Raw genomic sequence first — 21448 nt, forward strand, 5'->3', positions numbered from 1 at the left:
ACGTTGAAGGACAAGACAGTTCAACAGTTTTCTTGAAATATCAGACTGCCTGAGTTTTCTGGTCATGCTTTCCCACCGAATATCATCCCCCTTCTGTAGCTCTGTTCTCATCGAAGGGAACACACCTGGAGGAACAGCTGCAAATTGCTTTGGCATTCAGTGCATTTCATTACAATTGGTTTTTTGTGGAAACATTGTGGTAAAATTACTTTCAAGGAGGTTCATCACCCCCGTACTCTGGGGGATATGAGGAGCTTTAAGCAAGAGTGGGCTCTGCTCCTGAAACTTAACCTTAGTGCATTCCATCGTGTTGTTGAGTCCCTCCCTGTGGGGGCAGGCTCACGTGCTGCCCCTTTTATGGTTTAGACTGTGATTTTCATAGTACCCCAGTTGTCTGCACTTGTAACCACCTCAAATACTGGTGCCTTGTTTGTTTCCCTTAGTACATATGAGGCATTCTTATTAAAAAATATCCAAACCAAATTAGAGTTAGCTATTACAACGTTGAACATAATTAACACACTAAGAAATAGCCAAACTAGAAGATTTGCCTCTACAAGCATAAAATGTGATTGGCACTGATAATGCAGTTTTATACCTTTACATATGCATTCGCAGCCAGAGAAACTACAGAATCAAATACTCATCTCCAACAATATTCCAAAGAAACTTATTTTTTAAAAGATTTTGCCCACTGCCTATAAGCAAGTCCTCTGGTTCACCAATCAAGAGGAAATTTAATCTTTGTAAAAGTGGTTCTTCTTTTGACAGTGATGATCATCTCTCTCTTTTAATAGGATAAACACAATTTCCATATCTAGCTTTGTTGAAAAGAATGGTATTGCTGTTGAATCAGATCAGAAGAACTTGGAAGTAACAAGAGTTAAACCTGGGCCCTTAACCAATGATGCTGACAAAAAATCTCAGATAAAAATGGCCCTTAACCTACAATGCTAACAAAAAATCTCAATACAATTGGTCCACTGTAATGGACAACTCAAGGGCAACCAAGGTGATCTAAGATATTCATTGACTGAGGACTCGAAGCCATTGAATAGAATATATGCCCACAACAAAGGAGAGCATATGAACTCGACAAGTGGTCCAACTCCACTGGAATTGAGCTAGCATTGATTGGATGAAAGCACTCAATAAATATGTCCATGCTGCTTCATACGGGCTCCAAATAGAATTATCATCCTTCCGTGGAGCATTTCCATTGCCAATACAGCATGCACTAGCTATGTGGATTCAACAACTGCAGATTGGCCCATATTATTAGTACCTCTAGATTGTGATGTTTGTATACTCAAACGTCGGACCTCAATTGCTAAGAACCGCTTAAAAAATTCATAAGATGCAAAGAACAATGCCCCTTGTGAAATATATATCACCAACCTTGGAAGTAACCCTCTGAAAAAAAGGTTTACATATATTTTATTAGTAAGATCTTCACGATAGCAAATTAAGAGAAATAATAAGCCGATGTTTTATTCAGAAGTAATGATGGCAAAAATGAAGTAGATTGGTGACATGAAATGATTTGGCTGTTCCTCACAAGCTCCAATAAACACCATTCAAATACAAGAAAAAGTCATTAACTAGAATCGATATGATGCTATCACTCACCGATAAAGGCCTCCTACACCTTCATGTGTAGCAATATGCTGAAAAGCTTGAAAAACACCCTCGTAGTATGTGGGTGAACCTAGAATCTGCACATATTATTAAATCTTTACATACATAAGGATCACAAAATGGACACAATGACATAAGAAAACAATATGACCTATATTATTTCACGAGTAACTAATCATTAATAAAAGACCGTGACTTCAAGAAAAGAATAGCCAACAACATGGGCCCTTGAATGTCAAAACATAATCTAACAAATATATCATCAGGGAATTATATGGCATGATCCTTCATAATTGCCATGCACACTGCAACTATAAATATTTAAATTATAATATATATGCTTGAATTGGGCAAGAGAAGTGTACAGATATTAATAGTATGTTACCGTTAACTTTTCAATTCATATTTATTAAATAAAGAACATTATATGCTTTAAGGACACAGCATACATGACTTCAATTCTTTTACCAAACTAGGAAGCGAATCAGGTGAACATCAATAACATATACATATATGCACACAATACATGCACATGCAATTGCATATATAAACACTCACACACACCTAATATATAAGATGAATTGATCATTTACAAATATACCAAATTTAATGCAACCTTGAATATGGAGATAAGCATTTATTGAATATAGAGATAAGTAAATGTTGAAGGGCAACCTTGGTCCAAATAAAGAAATTTAAACACCCACTCCAGTTATCAGTTTTCCTTATCACTCCATGCATTTAGTTTTAAATCCAAGCATGATAAAAATTATAAAATCTGGAAATGACAATATTTTTCTGAAAACACAAATTTAGAGATTTCACAACTGCAGAAATAAAACACAGCAAAAATATGACAGCCACACACAGAAAATAACACAATGGATTTTTGTCAATGTGAGCCTGGAAAAACCCCCTACAACTCTTGGGGAAAACCAGTTTGAGAGTTCTTTATTTCTGAAAATGCTTTTACAGAGAAACTGAAATACACAGTAAAAATTCTAGCAACCACAAATTACAACTTATCTCGATTTTCGTGCTTGAACTCCGCCTCGAAAATTGTGTCAATCAGCAAACAGCAAAAACAATTTATTTTTTTTGAGCTCTTTATTTCTGAAAATTCTTTTACAGAAAAACTGAAATACACAGTAAAAATTCCAGCAACCACAAGTTAGAAGTTATCTCGATTTCCGTGCTTGAACTTCGCCTCGAAAATCGTGCCAATCAGCAAACAGCCAAAACAGAAATTTTTCCAACAATAAAACAGCATTAAATTTTGTACAGATAGCCTCAAAAAATGTGCCGAGAACTTGTACGGACCGTACGAATTTCAGTAGTACGACTGCCTCGAAATTTGTGCCCAAATATGCCTCAAAATGTGTGCCCTTGCTTTTGTCCCTCTTCCTCAATTTTTGTAGTGTCCCTCTTCCTCGATTTCTGTGCCTTTCTCCTGATGTATGGATTTTCTTTGGGATGCGTGCCAATAAATGTCGCTGCCTAGATTCGCTGAAATGTCTTCTTGCTACTCTCCTTCACTTCCTCACTGCTCAGAAATTTTCTCCTTGCTCTCTCTTCTTTTTACCTCAAATGCTCATGAAAGAATGAATTGATCTTTTCCTCTTCTCTTTTCCTTTTATTCTCTAAATGACCTTTTGGGTTACCCTAAGATCTAATGGCTAAGATTCATTTAGATCTAGGGATGAGAATAAATGTGGGTTTAATTCTCACTTTCTATTTTTTAACTCACCCACTTAAATAAAGACTCACTTAGCCTTTTATTTCCATAATCACTTTTTCACTTTCTAATTCTTCATTGATTTTAATAAAATCACCTTTAAATTAGAATGTAACTTTACCACTTATAAATTCATTTTTAAATTAAATTGACTTTACCACTTATAAAGTCACATTAAGAGAAAAGTAAAAAATAAATTTGGACACTTTTCCCTAGGCCAAAGATCAAAGCCTTAAGGAACCACTTGTCCTCTGGTACCCAAATTTTAAAACGAAAGAAATAGAGTCTGTTTTCTATTCAATTTGGAAAAAGGTTGTTCAATAGTTCAATGGCCCCCTAATCCAATGTAAGCATAGATAAAGTTGAAAATAGTTGTTCACATCTCTATATAACTTAATTTACCAAGCTTCCCCCACTTTGAAGGAGTGCGTCATTGTTTGTGAAATCCTTTTTTTTCAACCTCATATACACATGAAGAGTGAAACAAAATAGAATAATCTACAAGAGTCACTAATTCATTTTAATATCTCCAACAAATCTACAAATACAAATGAAAATGATCAACAAGGGTAGAACATGGATGCATATTTCAAGGCTAGGCCCAGCTAGTAAAAGGTTTGGGCAAAGAGAAGTAGGCTCCAGCAGCCTGTAATAGGCTTCATGCAGCAAGAAACTCTGCGATGGCCTGCAACGGACTTCAGGCCACCTAAAATGGGCTTGGACAATGAAAAACCGAGGTTTGGGTGAGCTATAAGAGACCTCAGACAGAATGAAACAGCTCACAATGACAGTTATTAGTATGGCCCCACTAAAAAATTTAATGTTGGAGCTTGGTGAAAAATATGATGGACACAATTTCAGCACATGGAAGTAAAAAATGATTGCCAGCCTCAAGTTTAGCCACTTGTTGAAAGTGGTCATTGGGAAAGCTTGCATACAATCTGGGTGCGAATGAATCAGTGTTATCAGGACCGGGCTGAACCAGACTAGACTCTGAACTCACTGGTCCGACTTGAAAATGGTTCAGTAAAGCCACGTAGAACGCAGCAAGTGGGACTGTTTTGCTTATTTTCTTTCAACTTTTGCCTTAGCCGGGCACTAGCCCACAATAAGTGGCTAATATTGAAGCCTATGGCCCTACTATTGTTATGCAATTCATGGTAGTGTTAAATTCTTAAAGTAAAAGTGACGTCGTTTTACTTAAATTTTTAACATTACTACAAAATGACTCAGGATGTTTGAGAGTGGTTCCAACTTCATTGGATTTCATATGGAGAAATAAGAATTTTAAATCACACTCAAAATCTAGCAGAATTAATAGAGTTTTAGGATTTCATGATCAGAAGAATTGCAATGTTTCCTTTAGATTTTGTCATGTATGAGGGTATCAAACTAGCATTTAATCAAGAGCACCAATCCCTTTATGTACCTTGATGTTAGTGGCATTGATTGTTGAACTCCTCTATCATGATCTTACTAAAAATGTACCCATCACTCAAACAAAATATTGAATTGACATGCTAAGCATTGCTCATCTTATTTTATTGCTTAGAGGGTGATATTGATGACGTAGATCACAATATAGGCAGAGATTTTGATGATATGTAGGTATTTGTTGTAGCACGATTTTTTTTTGGATTCTAGAGGCCATCTAGGTCTTGTTTTTGGATATATTTTCGTTTCAAAAATGGATTGCTCTTGGTGTTATGTTGGTCATGTGCACTCTTACATGCTCTATAAATGAGAACTTTTTCTTATCATGTATAATGGTTTGGATTCATATGGATGCACATGAATATATGTGGTTTTCTTTAAAATTAGAATATGTGTTTTTGGATGACCGGTTTTTTGCTCTGGTGTTTTTACCAGTTCTAGTCCAGTTCCGACTAGTTCCTGATCCAGGGGGTCTACCGCTTCAATGACCGGTCTGGTTCTGATAACATTGGAATGAATTTAAAGTACCAGGAAACATAGTACTCGTGGACCAAGATGACTACAACCATGAAAATTACTAAGTGATCATGTTAATAAAGATGTCAATAACCACTGAGATGCCCCAGCCTCCTATAAGCACAAGATGTGAACGTTGCATCCACTATATAGATGCAACTGCAGGAAATGGATGAAACTTCAGAGTATGATAGGGCCTGTTTAATGAAAAATATGTCATTTTCAACGGATATGGAGGAAGAGTTTTAGGGTTTTAAGATGAGCCCATAGTAACCAAGTGGAAAGGTGGTGTTCAACATCACCTTCAAACAACGAAGCACATGTTTGTAAGAAGATCACAAGCAGAATGATTCATTGGGTGAATGCAATGAGTCTATTATGTACATGATGTGAGGCTAGAACCTCACCAATAAATAGGTTTACAAGTTATCCCTAAGACCCCAAAGTGTGGGACTACAATAACTACTAAACTGGTTCACCATAAATGAAGCAGTCCCAAAGGTCCAATAATTTAATAAACTCCTAAAGTTGGGTTTACATTAAATATTTTCACATCTTCATTTCAACAAAACTTTGAAGATCAATGGAGGTGGCCTTATCTCAATACTACCCTTTATAGACAACATCCTGCAGAGAACCTTACCACTGCAATTTGTCCTATAAACTCTCTAGATATATCATATATCCTGTCATTCACCCCTTAACGCTAGGAACACTAACAACCAAAATACTTGACCATGAATAGATACAACAAAACAATTACCTCCACGACATCTCCACCCGTTCCTCTTCGGAATGTAGTGAAGCAATCTCATTCAATATGGCTTACAAAAGAGACTTCTTTAGAACTTGAACCTACCATATATCTCCACACACAAAGCTAGAAGAATAAGAGCCTATGCACAAATGGTCGCAATAGGTTGTCCAAACAGCATTGTCAAGAATAGTACAAAACCATACATCTCCACACATAAAGGTGGAGCAACAAGAGCTTATGCACAAATGGGCAAAATATGTTTCCCAGGCCCCAAATAGCATTGTCAAGAATAGTACAAAACCAAAAACAAAACAATCTTAACTTTCATAATTTCATTGCTCAAAAACGCCTTTCGATTTCCCAATGTGTATCAAAAAACAGTGTTCATTCCATCATTTATCTTAGCAATCACTACTCTTTCACATGCTTCATCTTCCCCTCATTGTTACATCATCAAACAAATCTATTGATTTCTATCGACCAGTTGAAACCATCAGTGGGTTCCCAAAAACATCAATTCGTGTTTATACATCCAACAAGCTCAAAAACAAAGGGGAGTTAATTTCCAATCTTTTGTTGAAAACAAAAGGCATTGGGGACCCATTGGATGAGAGCTGATTGAAGAAGAAATGGTCCCCATAACCCAAAGTCTGCCCCTATTTTCGGTAAAATCTGGATATCATTTCTAAACTACTAACACGACATTTGAGAAGTTAAGTATCGAGGGGTTTTCGCAGTGCATTATATTAGATATCATTTTTGGGGGATTCAACTACGTTAAGTAAGTCATTCATCTATGACCATTTCCATGAGAGGTAGTCGTAACTGACTAATTTCTCATGATTTTTGAATAGTCCACATAGCACTCATTGCATTGGGTGATGCTCATAGGGGTGAAGAAGTGGGATTGAAACTAGTGAAATGAATCACATAGCATCAATCATCACTTCTGGGGCTTGCACCCAATAACCACAACTTCCCGGGAGGTCACCCATCCCAAATCGCCTCTAGCTCAAGCGTGCTTAACTGTGGAGTTTTCCCCACAATCAAGCCCACTTAGCTTGCTACCCCATTTGCAAAACCTTAGCAAGTAGTGTGCCTCATGAACCATTCAAGTAGAGTTCCCTTTACTCTTTTGAATTTAAGTATTGAGGGGTTTTCGCGGTACATTATATTAGATATCATTTTTTTGGGATTCAATTGCATTAAGTAAGTCATTCATCTATGACCATTTCCATGAGAGGTAGTCGTAACTGACTAATTTCTCATGATTTCTTGAATAGTCCTCTAGATTTGAGTTGTCAAATCAGCTATTGCAGAAGGAAGTTGGAAGAAAAGGTTTGAGAGCAGAAGTAACATCTCTAAAACTGCTCTTGCTGCAAATTTCAAAGGCAAGACAACACAAAGAGGGGAAAACAGCGATGAAAGGCCCATGCAACTTCAAATTTAAGTAAACATAAGAGATAAACTAGTCAACATTTGGTCATTTGTTGAAGTTGAAAGACGTTGGATTCATTGTTAGCCATTGGTTGAGCGGCACCTGAAGAAGAGATGGCGGTGATGAACCTCAAAGCTCTGCCCCCTTCCTCTGAAAATTTGTGGAAACCTTGAATATCACTTCTGAAATTACCGACACAACATTTGAGATGTTTTAAAGTCAGTGGTTGCAGCAAGAAAGGTGGAAGAAACAACTTTCGTGCAGCAGTAACACCTCCAAATTATTTTGTTGCAAAAGACAAAGGCAAGAAAAAGCAAAGAGGAGGGTTGAACAGTAGTGGGAGGCATCTACAACTTCATATTTGAGCAAAATTAAGAGAAAAACTCAATCCAAAAACTTACATTTATGGAAAGTAGGTAATCTAAAGGCTAAATGTAAGAAAAGACAAAACAATGGGAGCAGAGTATGCTAACAAAAAAGCAAGTGACATTGTTAAAAAAGCGGATAAAGACGAAAAAAATGTATGGCTTTGTTGCTTCTCAAGGTCAAGGTAATCTCCAACATGGTATCTTGATTTATAAGTTTATTAATATCCAAAAAATGACCAAAAGTATGTCAATGGGACTGCTTAAGACAAATCCAGTTCAGAGTCTATCATTTTGGGTGATGATAGAGCTCCATTTGTGGAGGGAACAAACAATGCACAGCTTTAGTCAGTAGGCAGAACATTTCTATTTATGAATGTACTTTATATTTCATGCCTAAAGAAGAATTTTATTTTAGTTAAAGAAATAACCAGCCAATGTAAACAGTTGGATTGATCTTTCAGGCAGATAATTGCTTTGTTATGGCGAAGATTCAAGACAAAAAATGCACTTGCTTCTGGAGGAAAGGAACATGGTGTTTACAAGTTTGTGAGAAGCGATGCGAGAAAAGCACATGACTTGAACAAGCAATGAGAGTAGAAGCAATAACAACATCAGCCCATTGTGGCACAAACCAAAGGTATGGGCATGTCAATTTTCACTATCTTCCCTACCTTAAAAAATTCAAAATGGTACTTAGGTTGCGACTTGCGAGATATACAAGAAGGGAGGGAAGCGGTATGTGAAGCATGCGTAGCAAGAAATGACAAAAGGCAACCTTCGAAACTGAAAATGCATGGATAGACAAAGGAGGGATGGATTTGGTACATTGCAACAACTCATGCAAACACCCACATCATCCATAGCAAGGTATTTTCTAGCATTTGTAGTTTCTCTAGAAAGACGTGGATCTATTTTCTAAAGAAGTAATTTGAGGCTTTTTCCAAGTTTGAGGCAGCACTAGAAAAAGGGTCAGGTAGATGTATAAAAGTCCTCCAGTCAAAAAATGAAGAGGAATTCCCCTCGACTAAGCCTGTTGAGTTCTTCAAGAAGACAGGAATTCAAGGACAATTTCCTGCACCTTATCCACCTCAACAAATTGGGGTCGTGGAAAGGAAAAATGAGACAACTGTTTAAATGGCAAGGTCCATGTCACAAGGTAGGGTTGTACCAAACAAGAACTAGGGAGAAGTAGTAAACAGTGTTGTTTATCTGCTCAATAGGATCCCTATAAAGGTTGTTGAAAACATCACACTAGAGGAGGCAAGGTCAGGTAGAAGACCCAAGGTTAGTCATATAAAAGTTTTCGGTTGTATTTCATGCGTTTACTCCAACTAAAAAGAGAACTAAAAAGATCCAAAATGTAGAAAAATGATGCTTATTGGATGTGCAACGAACAATCTAAAGCATAGAGATTGTTGGATATCATTACCAACAAGGGAGTTATCAGTGGGGATGTAATCTTCAATGAGAGTCTTGGTACGTTTCAGTTCAAAATCAACAATGAAATTTGATGATGTTGGTTACATGAACACTGAAAAGTAAGTCAAGATGCATGGCACAAATTTGTATGAAGAACTCATCAATGAAAAAATGTGCAAGTTGAACATGGTGATTTGAGCACACTGATAGCATCAGTGAAATTGAAAATACTAAATAGTGCTGATGCTGATTTGGAGGAAAACGGTAAAAACACAGACCTAAATTTTACTATAAAATTATAGATGTGAGGGATGATGAGCTTCCAACGTAGTACTAGCCTTTTTCTCCCTCTAAAAAAAACATATTTATATTTCAAGATGAAATAAAAATGCCCTCATAATAGGCTCAGCATTTCTCTGCTTTCCTTGATCTTCAAAAGAGGGATGCTTGATCATAATTCTTTCACCCATGACATCCATCACTAAAGGATCAGCTTTATTTGGCTTTACATAGTCAAAAGCAAAATATCTCTTAGCAAAGTCTGTAGTATGTACTCCATCACACTAAGGCCTTAAACCTACTTAATTAAAACAAGCAGAAATCGACTTGATAGCTATAACATATTAAGGTTCAAAGTTAGGAAAGGATTTTAACGAGAACAATCACATTTCTTGTTTCTTCTTCAATCTCCTGCAAGAGGTATCCATTAATGTAGTACAAGCCTAAACGTATAAATTTTGCATTAATGGTTGTTGTTCATAACTCTTTTCAGCCGCAAACTTATGATGAAAAAAATGACACAATTAGTGGGAAATGTCCATTAACACCAAATATGATTCATCCATGCAAAACAACATTTAGGTGCTGTAAGAGGTGCCTCCTATTACGATAACACAAACACAAAGAAAACCAAAATTGCATTGATTAATGAGAAAGTGAAAGCTTCCTTATAAAAGGTTACAAGTTGAGTCAAATCCACTTTGTGAATGTGGGATAGAGTGAGAAACACATTGACTTTATTTCTTAGTTTTCTTACCACTAGAATATTTTGACTTTGAATTTCCAAATTGCATAGCTATTGCCATCAAGTTTGTGCACATCCAATGATATGATAGTCCTTGACTAGTCGTTTCATAAATATCCATTTCCCAATAAAACCCTAAGGAAAAATACCTTCTAAAAAATTCTCTTGAGAGTAAATCAACGTTATCGAAACCAACAGATTGGACCAACTATGGAGGTCTTCCAATTGAAAACAACGGTTCAGACTAAAAATTGTTGGTTTTGTATAGGGCCATGCGGATGTGCTTGGGCCCACAAAAGACACAAAAAGAAAAAACGAAAAAAATAATGAAAATTAAAAATTCATAACCCTAAATCTAAACCTCAAACCCTCCCATTGCTACTTAATGAGGGTTGAGTGTTCATCTTCAATCGACGTCAAGCATTTGTTGTTTTGGAGTTGTTGGTTTGATATATCAAAATTCAAATTTGGAGTCTTTAATTGAAGCACTTGTGAAGGTCACTTGGGTAGATCCTGTAACATTCACAGGAAATTAATTGCCTAAGGGACAAAATAGCCTATCGATCCCCATAGGCTATAGTCCTCCATAAAGGGGAAAACCCCAAAATACCCAATGTCTGGGTGAGTTTTGGGGCAGTGGCGCAAACAAATCCAAAATTGGGGTCTAGAGTAAAGTTTACTCAATCAATTAAGAAGAGATCCCTCTAGTAAATCTATAAATATAAGAAGGTTGAATTCATATTGGGGTATCATTGATTGGATTATCTCTCTGTGCTTTTTATTTTGAGGCTCTGAGGGTTTTATGACCCGGTTCTTCTTTGTCAATTTCGGTGGTGAAAGATTCCACCCTAGTTGACACTTTTCTATCATTTCTCTCTCTATAATGGGCACAAGAATATTATTTGGAAAAAGCAAAGAAATTTTGTTGGTTCTTGATCCTTGTTTGGCACTGGAATCCCATCTAGAAAGGCAGCGAAATCTCTGTTTGTGGCATAGGATTAAGGAGCAAAGAAGTAGTTTTGTGCAAGGATCGTGCCAGAGCATCTTGACATTGATGAGATTGTCTAAGATAAGAACAATCTGAACAAATGAATCTTGGATTATTTGTGATAAGTCATCTCCAGCAAAACCCGAGTCTACCTGGGCAAGAACACAAGTTTTGGTCAACAGCAGAGACAGACTATGGAAGATAAAGCAATAGTGAGATTCCTAGCAGTTTCCTAGTCAAACAAGCATTTCTGGGCCGCTCCGCGACAGACAGGAAGGATTTTTGGGCCCCCCCTATCTATCGCTGTCAAGATGGATTCTCCCCGCCCCCCACGCCCCGCCCCCGGTTTTGTTGCAGATAGGACGAATTTTTGGCCAGTGCGATTTGATCTGGAGGGCAAGCAAATTTCTGGGAGAGACCAATACAGAGGTATATGAATTGTTCTGTGATTAATTCTAAGACAGATCAAAGCTTTTGAGGCCTTAAACCTTGCGAAGTTAACTTTGGGTAGAGGAGAAACTCTTCATATAAGGAGCAGTGAAGTTTTTTTCCATGATTAAACTCTGTGGGAAGATCGTTGCATAGACAACATGCCCCCATGAAACCAGTCGCAAATCCTTGAAATAAACGGATTCCTAAAATCGATTATGGGCAGAACGAAGCTAGTCAAATTGAATGGATTCTTCCTGAAGTTCCATCAGACATCTGAGTTACTAAAGCTACGCTGGGAGGGTTTCCTAAGATTCGGTTCCACAGACCCGAAGCCCTATAAGATTATGACAAAGTGCAATCGGGTTTCCCCCCTTATTTTGTCTTCTAAAGGACCTAGATCGAATTTTGGGGTAGGCTCAAGTATCTCTATTGGCAATCGAACTTGTGACTTCTATAGCAAATTGAGTTTGTGATCCAAGTTCAATCTGTGGTCTACAAGAGATCACTTTTGCAGTTCGGATCCTATACAAGAGGAGACATCAGAACAGAAGGTCAAATTGGATTATAGAGGGAAGGTTGAGACTATTTCAGGCCAGAACTGGTACATTAAATAGGACCAGCATCGAAAATTATATAGAACAATATTTAATCTTCTTTGGCTAGGGTTTGTTGTACTATAATTTGTATTTGTTGATCACTGTGGAATTAGGATCATCGTGTTATGTGCATCTATAAGAATTGATCTAATATGAATCATTTGGTTATGTGAAGTGGACTATTGGATATGTATTGTACTGATTCAAACTAGTGAATTTTGGTATCCTTTTGTTAAGCTTATTGTGTCAAGAACGCATTGATTGTTTGAATTTAACTAATGCAATTGAAAGGGAAAATTTTTATTGAAACCCTAACACCCTAGGGCACAATTACCCTAGCCCACTACAATGGGGTGAAACTGGCCACAAATCCCTGTAATAGACAGATACCTAAAATCGATTCTAGGCAAAACAAAGCTAGTCAAATTGAACGGATTCTCCCGGAAGTTCCATAAAACGTTTGAGTCACTGAAGTTGGCAAGGAGGGTTTCCTGAGATTCGATTCCACTGACCCGGAGACCGAAAAGGTTCTGATGAAGTGCAATCGAGTTTCCCCCATTATTCTATGGCTCTCGAAGTACCTAGATCGAATTCTGGGTAGGCCAAAATATCTCTGTTGGTGATCGAACTTGTGACTTCTATAGCAAATCGAGTTTGTGATCCAAGTTCAATATGTGGTGTACAAGAGATTACTCTTGCAGTTCGGATCCTATAAAAGAGGAGAAAACAGAACAAAGGGTCGGATTGGATAATAGAGGGAAGGTTGAGGCTGTTTCAGGCCGGAACTAGTACATTAAGTAGGATCAGCATCCAAAATTATATAGAATAGTATTTTATGTTCTCTAGTAAGGGTTTGTTGTACTAGAATCTGGGTTTCTTGATCACTGTGGAATGAGGATCATCGTGTTGTGTGTATCTATAAGAATTGATCTGATATGAATCAATTGGTTATGTGAAGTGGACTATTCGATATGTATTGCACTGATTTACTCTAGTGAATGTTGGTATCCTTTTGTTAAGCTTATTGTGTGAAGAACACATTGATTGTGTGCATTTAACTATTGCAATTGAAAGGGAAAATTTTATTGAAACCCTAATACCCTAGGACACAATTACCCTAGCCCACTACAGTGATATCAGAGCAGAAATCCTGTCGTGCTGGTTGGTAATTAAAAATGGAACCACCGGAAGCAATTTTTTGGCAAAAGAATGCAGAGTCTTGGAGAAAGCTAGAAGAGAAGCAAGCAGAGACTTTGAGGAAGATGGAAGAGCAGCAAGCAAAAAATATCAACAGGCTGCAAGAATGGAACTGAAAATTAGAAGAATTTAACAAAATGCCACAACATCTAAGAAAAATAAAATGGAACGACTTCTGGAATAGTGGCAAGAAAAACAAATCAAGCGATGCCAATCGGAAGCCCAAGCATGAAAGGCAAGGTGAAGCAAAGACAAAAGCATGGACATGGATGTATCCCCCTAAAGAGAAGGTAAGCGATCAACCAGAATTATTTGAAAGAAATGAAGATAGTGGTTGTGATGGATTGTCCAATCGCCAACTGAAAGATGGAATGCCAACTTTAGTTGCCACAGCTAGTGTACCCCTTGATTGTGAAAATGGAAAGTATCTTGACAGTGAAAGTGGTACAGTTGGCAGTGACTCTTCTGTTGGATCAGAAGATGGGCCACTGAATGGAGAAAAACATCAAGAAAATCTTGATATTGAATTTCTGAACTTGGGCTCTAATCTGGATGACAAGACTACTGAAAGGGACAAGGAACATTCAGTTTTAGAAGATTTTTATAAGAATTCTTGTGAGCAAGAGTCTGGTGGAGAGCTTCAACAAGAGGAACCTATTGATGAAGATACATGTGGAGGAGATCACCACTCAATTGAATCTGATGATATTGCCTCACAAGTGAATACTAATCATACACTACCAGATCCTCTATACACTCCAAATTCAGGTAAAAGCTATAAAAATCTAAATCAACTGAACCAGGCCTTAGCAGATCGTGTTATTTCGGATCTGCGGAATGATATTATCCTTGGAAATGATCATAAAGGGGCGTGATTTTATGAAAGGTGAATTTAGGGAAAGTATTATGATTGCACGGATCCTAAGTTGTCCTCTTCATCTGCTAAAGAAGAATTGCAATCATTAGAAAAAATGAATGCAAATCCTTTGCGCAATGATGATGCATTGAAGGAATGGAAAGAGAGAGAGAAGATATCAGATACCAAATCTCAAGATGAAAGGGAAGCACTGCTATGCTAGGCGTGCATATTCAAAAGGTGGATGATACTGCCTCATTGAAGGCTCCTGAATGGCAATTTGATTCGCATCATGATTCTCAGCTTGAAGATTTGCATCATGTAGGTTACTTAAGTCCCAAGGACAAAACTTGTTTGAATAAGCTGGAAATTCCTACAATAGTTACTGCTGTAGAGGGTCAGGGAATAGATAGCTATCCCAGACAGGCATCAGAGAATGCGAATGTGAATCTTCTCAAAAAGGACGAAGACTAGTTCTGACTCAACGAATATACACAATAGTCATAACCCATGTCATTCAGTGACCTGGTACAAATCTGCACAAGATTTTTCCAGCACAACTCATACAGCATCAATTCTTATTTCTCTTGATGATAACCAGAGAAGCTCTAACTTTGTTTTGAATGAGGTGAGTGCTCTGCCATTGTTTGAGACTTCGGATTCCTTGAAGTACCCGGAAGAGGTACCTCCCAAGGGAAATGACAATGGGTTGTCCATTTTGGGGGCAGTTGTTTTTCTAAATTTAGGCTTAGATGAAAATCCTTGCCAGTCTGCTATCAAATTGAATCACTCTCATCCCCAGATTGACAGTTCAAAGAATGATAGTAAAGGACATGCACCATACATTGGTACTGATAATTGTTGCTCTTCTACAGATTATTCCACATCTTGTGGAATTGTGAAACAATCTTCACCAAAAATTGGTGCCGATCTTACCCTTGGGCTTCCCACGGAAATTGTAGAAGATTTGCCAGGGGATCACAATAATGCTAAAGTTAATAATGAAGATGTTTCTGCAGTGGATGAGTTTCCAGTGTTTGAGAAAATTCCTCACCACAAAGAAGTTGATATAAAACTTTATGTAGTTGAGACTGTACTTGAGGCTGTTGAGATGCCCTCTGTGGAAAACCTTCTACTAAAACAAGATGAAACAGATGACATATTAGCAGTATCTCAAGTTTTGGAACCCGACAATATTGTTACATATCTAGACAAGAATGAAGAAATTCAGAAGCAAGACCTTGATCAGTCTCGACCTGAAAGCGAGGCATCAATCTGTTGTCTTAATATTGATTTGTTGATTCCAGATGATTGTTTGGACCATAAAAATGCAGGTAAAAAGGACCTTGTTAATCAAATAGGCACTGCAAAGAACTACATGCATTTTTCTGATCTTTCTATGCCTTTATGAGGCACACTACTGTTACCACGAGGACAGAAAGGTGCTAGAAGATTTCACATCCAAGTTAAAAAGCTTAAACATGAGCCCTTGAAACAGAAAAAGGAAGGTGACAAGAAAGAACAAGTGTCACTGCTCCAACTGGTTTACTTGCTAAGCTGAATCTATGGGTCAGCCATGTGTGAAATAGTAAACAGGTTCATTCTATCCTAAAGGCTGTTGTTGGATCAGATACATTAACTGCTTACCAGGATAGTAAGGAAAATTTTGGACAACCACTTAAAACTATAACAGAAGAGAAAATACTAGGAACAAATTATACAGTAGTGGATGTCTTCAAAGATGGTGATTCAGAGATTATGGATATGCAGCATGCTGGGAGTGATGCATTAGAGGCTAGAGATGAACATCAAAGTAGTGAGCCAGCCAACAGGAAATTAAAAAAAAGATTGATTTCAGATTCATGTGCTTTTGATCATTTGTTTGACATTGTAGACAAGCCTGATGATGCAAAACCTTAATGAGGAAGGCACTGAGCACCTAGCTGCCATAGAAGATTCGATCCCACCTGTAGAGTGTAGTAGGGATTGGTTGAGTAAAGCAAACTGTTGGAGAACGGTGTAACTTGCCAGTGCTCGAGCACCGTCGGGAAGTAGGGACTGTAATGTTCCCAGGAAATTAATTGCCTAAGGGATGAAATAGCCTATTGATCCCCATAGGCTATAGTCCTCCAAAAAGGGGAAAAACCCAAAATGCCCACAATGTCTTGGTGAGTTTTGGGGCAGTTGGGCAAAGAAACCCAAAATTGGGGTTTGGAGTAAAGTTTACTCAATCGATTAAGAAGAAGAGACCCTTCTAGGAAATCTATAAATATAAGAGGATTGAATTCATTTTGGGGTATCATTGATTCGATTATCTCTCTGTGTTTTTGACCCTGAGGCTCTGAGGGTTTTAATACCCATTTCTTCTTTGTCAATTCCGGTGGTGAAAGATTCCACCCTAGTTGACAATTTTCTATCTTGTCTCTCTGTTCTGGGCACAGGAATATTATCTGGAAAAAGCAACAAAATTCCATTGGTTCTTGATCCTTGTTTGACACTGGAATCCCACCTAGAAAGGTAGCTAAATCTCATTTTCTGGCATAGGATTAAGGAGCAGCGAAGTAGTTTTGCGGACCGTGGCAGAGCATCCTGACACTGATGTGATTGTCTGAGATGAGAACAATTTGAACAAACAAGTCTTGGATTGTTTGTGAAAACTCATCTGCGGCAGACCAAGAGTCTACCTGTGCAGGAACGCAAGTCCTGATCAGAAGCAGAGACAATGAGTGGAAGATAAAACAATAGCTAGATTCCTAGTAGTTTTCTAGGCAAACGAGGATTTCTGGGACCCTCTGTGTTAATTTTAGGCAACAATGGTATGTTATATGCTTTAGAGCAATTTTACTTCAATTTCTTTATTAGCCCAATATCAATATCCAGTTTAGAAATCACATCAACATGATAGTAAAATGTAGATAGAACATAAACATAAACAATAGAAGACAAGCCAAGAAATGAGGACACAAGATGTGGTACCAGCCAGGGACAAACCCCAATGTGGGGAAACCCTTGATCAATTCTTCTTATAGTCTTCAATAGTTCAGCAGAGAGTACAATTTACAAATTCTGATAATTTATGACAGCAGCAAAAGAGCCCTAACCAAAAAAGTCAATGCTCGGTCAAACCCAGTCAACTTCGGCCTCAAACAGCAAGTCTTATCAGCCCAAAACAGTTCGAAAAAGTCCAGTCAAAACTAGTCAACAAAAGTCAACCCTGTGGCCAGCCCTAGCACAATCAACGCTAGTCAAAGCAAAGGTCAGATTGCCTCGGTTTTTGTGCCCAAATCTGCTGCCTACTAAGACAAAGGTTCCTCACCCAAATTGTTAAAATTTGGGTACCAGAGGACAAGTGGTTCCCTAAGGCTTTGATCTTTAGCCTAGGGAAAATTGTCCAAATTTGTTTTTTACTTTTCTCCTAAAGTGACTTTATAAGTGGTAAAATAAATTTAATATAAAAGTGACTTTATAAGTGGTAAAGTTACATTCTAATTAAAAGTGACTTTATAAGTGGCAAAGTTACATTCTAATTTAAAGATGACTTTATTAAAGCCAATGAAGAATTAGAAAGAGGAAAAGTGACTATGGAAATAAAAGGCTAAGTGGCTATTTATTTAAGTGGGTGAGTTAAAAAATAGAAAGTGAGAATTAATGCACATTTATTCTCATCCCTAGATCTAAATGAATCTCAGCCATTAGATCTTAAGGTAACCCAAAAGGTCATTTAGAAAATAGAAGGAGAAGAGAAGAGGAAAAGACCAATTCATTCTTTCATGAGCATTTGAGAGAAAGAGAAGAGAGAGCAAGGAGAAAATTTCTTAGTGAGGAAGTGAAGGAGAGCAGCAAGAAGACATTTCAGCAAATCTGGGCAGTAGCATTTATTGGCACGCATCCCAAGGAAAAATCGTACATTAGGAGAAAGACACATAAATCGAGGAACTATGAAACCAGATTCGTCCTATAGGCCCCACGAATCCCGAATCCATCGTGTCCGACACGATTCTCTCAAGATTCGTGTCCAAAAACCATGACACGCCGTGTCCTATTTTGACACGTCGAATCCGACTGCGTGTCACGATTTTGGCAGCGTGTTAGTAAAAGTGACATTCTCCTTGATCTTCATTTTCATCCTTTTACTTAAATTTTTAACATTACCATGAAATGACTCAGGATGTTTGAGAGTGGTTCCGGCCTCATTGGATTTGATATGGAGAAAGTAGAATTTTAGATTTCATTCAAAATCGAGCAGACTTATCAGTTTTTCAGGATTTTAGGATTGGGGGATTGCAATGTTTCCATTGAATTTTGTCATGTATTAGGGTATGGAACTCGTATTTAATCAAGAGCACCAATCCCTCTATGTACCTTGATGTTAGTGACATTGGTTGTCGAACTCTTGTATCATGACCCTCCTAAAAATGTACGCATCACTCAAACAAAATCTTGACTTGACATGTTATGCTTGTTCTATCTTATGTTAATGCTTAAAGGGTGATATTAATGACAAAGATCCCTATACAGATACAGAGGTAATGACAAAGATACCTCTAGATATTAATGCTTAGAGGGTGATATTAATGACAAAGATCTTGATTTTCCAACAAGACTAAAAAATTAGACATTTCTTGTGGTGGCAAGAGGGCCAAGCATAAGAAATAGATAATAGATTGACATGTATTTGTATTTTGTATGTGCTATGCATGCTAATAGCTATAGATGAAGATCTATATTTGAAATCAATAAATTTGTATCATTAATTAAAATTTGTGTAAGAAATATCTAATTTTTAATATATATATATATATATATATATATATATATATATATATATATATATATATATATATATATAACGAATCCTACGTGTCCTGTTCCAGGGGGTCAACGTGTCCGAATCCGACACCACGAATCCTGAATCCTACGAATCCTAAATCCTCGTGTCAGGTGACTTAGTCGAGGAAGAGGGACAGCAAGTTTTGGGCACATTTTTTGAGGTTGGCCGTACAACATTTAAAGTTGTTTTATTGCTGTAAAAATTTCTATTTTGGTTGTTCACTGATTGGCACAATTTTCGAGGTGGAGTTCAAGCATGGAAATCGAGATAAGCTGTAATTTGTGGTTGCTGGATTTTTTACTATGTATTTCAGTTTCTCTGTAAAAGCATTTTCAGAAATAATGAAGAGCTCTCAAACTGGTGTTCCCCAAGAGTTGTAGGGGGTTTTTCCAGGGTCACATTGACCAAAAATCAATGTTATTTTCTGTGTGGTTGTCATAATTTTGTTGTGTTTTATTTCTGTAATTTCAGTGGTTGTGAAATCTCTAAATTTGTGTTTTTAGAAAATTATTGTCATTTCCAGATTTTAGAATTTTTATCATGCTTGGATTTAAAACTAAATGCATGGAGTGATAAGGAAAATTGATAACCGGAGTGGGGGTTGAAATTTCTTCATGGTATCAAAGCTTGGTTCGTTGAAAAGTGCAGTTTGGGACAGCACGCTGATTTTTACACAGAAAACAGAAACTTTTACCACAGATTTGAAAATTTCAGTTTGGTAGGGCAGTGCAACATGTCTTTGGGTTTGAGAGTTGAAGACAGGTGGGATGGGCAGAACAACTGCAGTGCATGGAAGGAGAGAATCCAAAGCATCTTTGAGGAAGCAGAAGTCTGGGGCATTATGGTAAATGCCACACAGAACCCAGTAGTAGTACTTGTTGACCCTGTACAGTTGGCAGAGTTTAACAAAAAGAATGCTAAGGCAAAAAGATTGATTCTGGAAGGAATCAAAGATCATGTCATTCCTCATGTGAAAGGAAAGACTTATGCACATGAGATGTGGACAGCCTTGACCAGTCTTTACCAGAGGTCAAATGAAAACAGAAAAATGGTCCTAAAGGAGAAACTGAAGGCCATTAAAATGGCTAAGACTGACAGTGCTACAGCATACCTCACAAAGATCACTTCAGTGAGAGATGAGTTGGCAGCCGTAGGTGGGATCATTGCATCCACTGAGTTGTTGAGGATTGCTTTGAATGGTCTTCCCAAGACTTGGGAGAATTTTGTGGATGGCATTGTTGCACGAAAAAACCTTCCCAATTGGGAGAAGTTGTGGGGTGATTGCATTCAGAATGAGATCAGAAAGAACCATCTTGGGGCAGCCAAACAGGTGGAGGAGGATGACAATGTGGCATTGTTAGCAAGAGGTATGAAGGGCAAAGCAAAGAAGCAAGCTTCCAACAATGGAGGCAAAAGCAAAGGTAAAGGCAAGCAGCAGAACAAGGAGAAGGACTATTCCAAAGTCAAATGTTGGAATTGCCAAAAGTTGGGACACTGCTATTGTGTGTCCGAAGAAGAAGAACAAGAAAGGGAAAGACAAACCCATGGCAGCTTCTGCAGAGATAGAGAGCTTCTCAGAGAGATTTGATCGAGAATTTGGGTTCCAGGATCACCTGCCATATAGGTTCAGAGGGAGTGTGTGCATTCCTTGCTGCTAGCAGAGCATCTTCTAGCATTTGGTATGTTGACAGTGGTGCTTCCAGCCACATGACAGGAGTCAGAGAGTACTTCTTAGAGCTTTCAGAGGGTGATACTGATATGGAGGCAGTACTTGGTGATGACAGCATTGTTAGAGCAGTCGGTGTGGGGACATTGACATTTGATAGGGAACCCAAACCTCCCTTGAAAGTGTCAGATGTTCTATATGTGCCTGGAATGAAGAAGAACCTGATATCCATCTCAGCGCTTGAGGATAGAGGGTATGATGTGTTGTTCAAGAGAGGGCAGGTGCTTATATATCTTAGGGGAACTCCAGCTTCTTCAACTAGAGAGATTGGTGTGCGCCATGCCAAGGTGTACAAGTTCTCATTCCAGCCCCTGATGGCATTGAGTCGCAGCACCCGAGATAGGACTGACAGCAGATCTAGCAGTTCAGAGTTGTGTGAGATTTGGCACCGTAGGATGCGGCACATGTATCATGGGGCCTTGAGTACATTGCGGGAGATCATCACTGGTGTGCCAGATTTCAGTTCTAATCACTCACCTTGATGTATGCAGAG

At 37.9% G+C, this 21448-nt stretch overlaps 1 protein-coding gene across 4 annotated transcripts in view; it reads right to left on the reverse strand.

Annotated features, from left to right (window-relative positions):
• Positions 1-530: 530 nt before the first annotated feature.
• LOC149148015 (mitochondrial aspartate-glutamate transporter AGC1-like) overlaps positions 531-21448 on the reverse strand; it is a 118517-nt gene continuing 97599 nt past the window's right edge. For all 4 annotated transcript variants that reach the window (XM_089446012.1, XM_089446011.1, XM_089446010.1 and 1 more), the window contains exons 8-9: positions 1630-1715; positions 531-1413 (exon numbers count right to left, since the gene is read on the reverse strand). In XM_089446012.1, coding sequence (XP_089302138.1) covers positions 1242-1413; positions 1630-1715 — 258 coding nt within the window. In that variant the 3' untranslated portion in view covers positions 531-1241. The remainder of the gene's footprint in view (positions 1414-1629; positions 1716-21448) is intronic.

This window comes from Pinus tabuliformis, chromosome 9 (assembly GCF_031772625.1).
Source record: "Pinus tabuliformis cultivar Carrire ecotype Pingquan chromosome 9, CPIR1, whole genome shotgun sequence".
NCBI lineage: Eukaryota > Viridiplantae > Streptophyta > Pinopsida > Pinales > Pinaceae > Pinus > Pinus tabuliformis.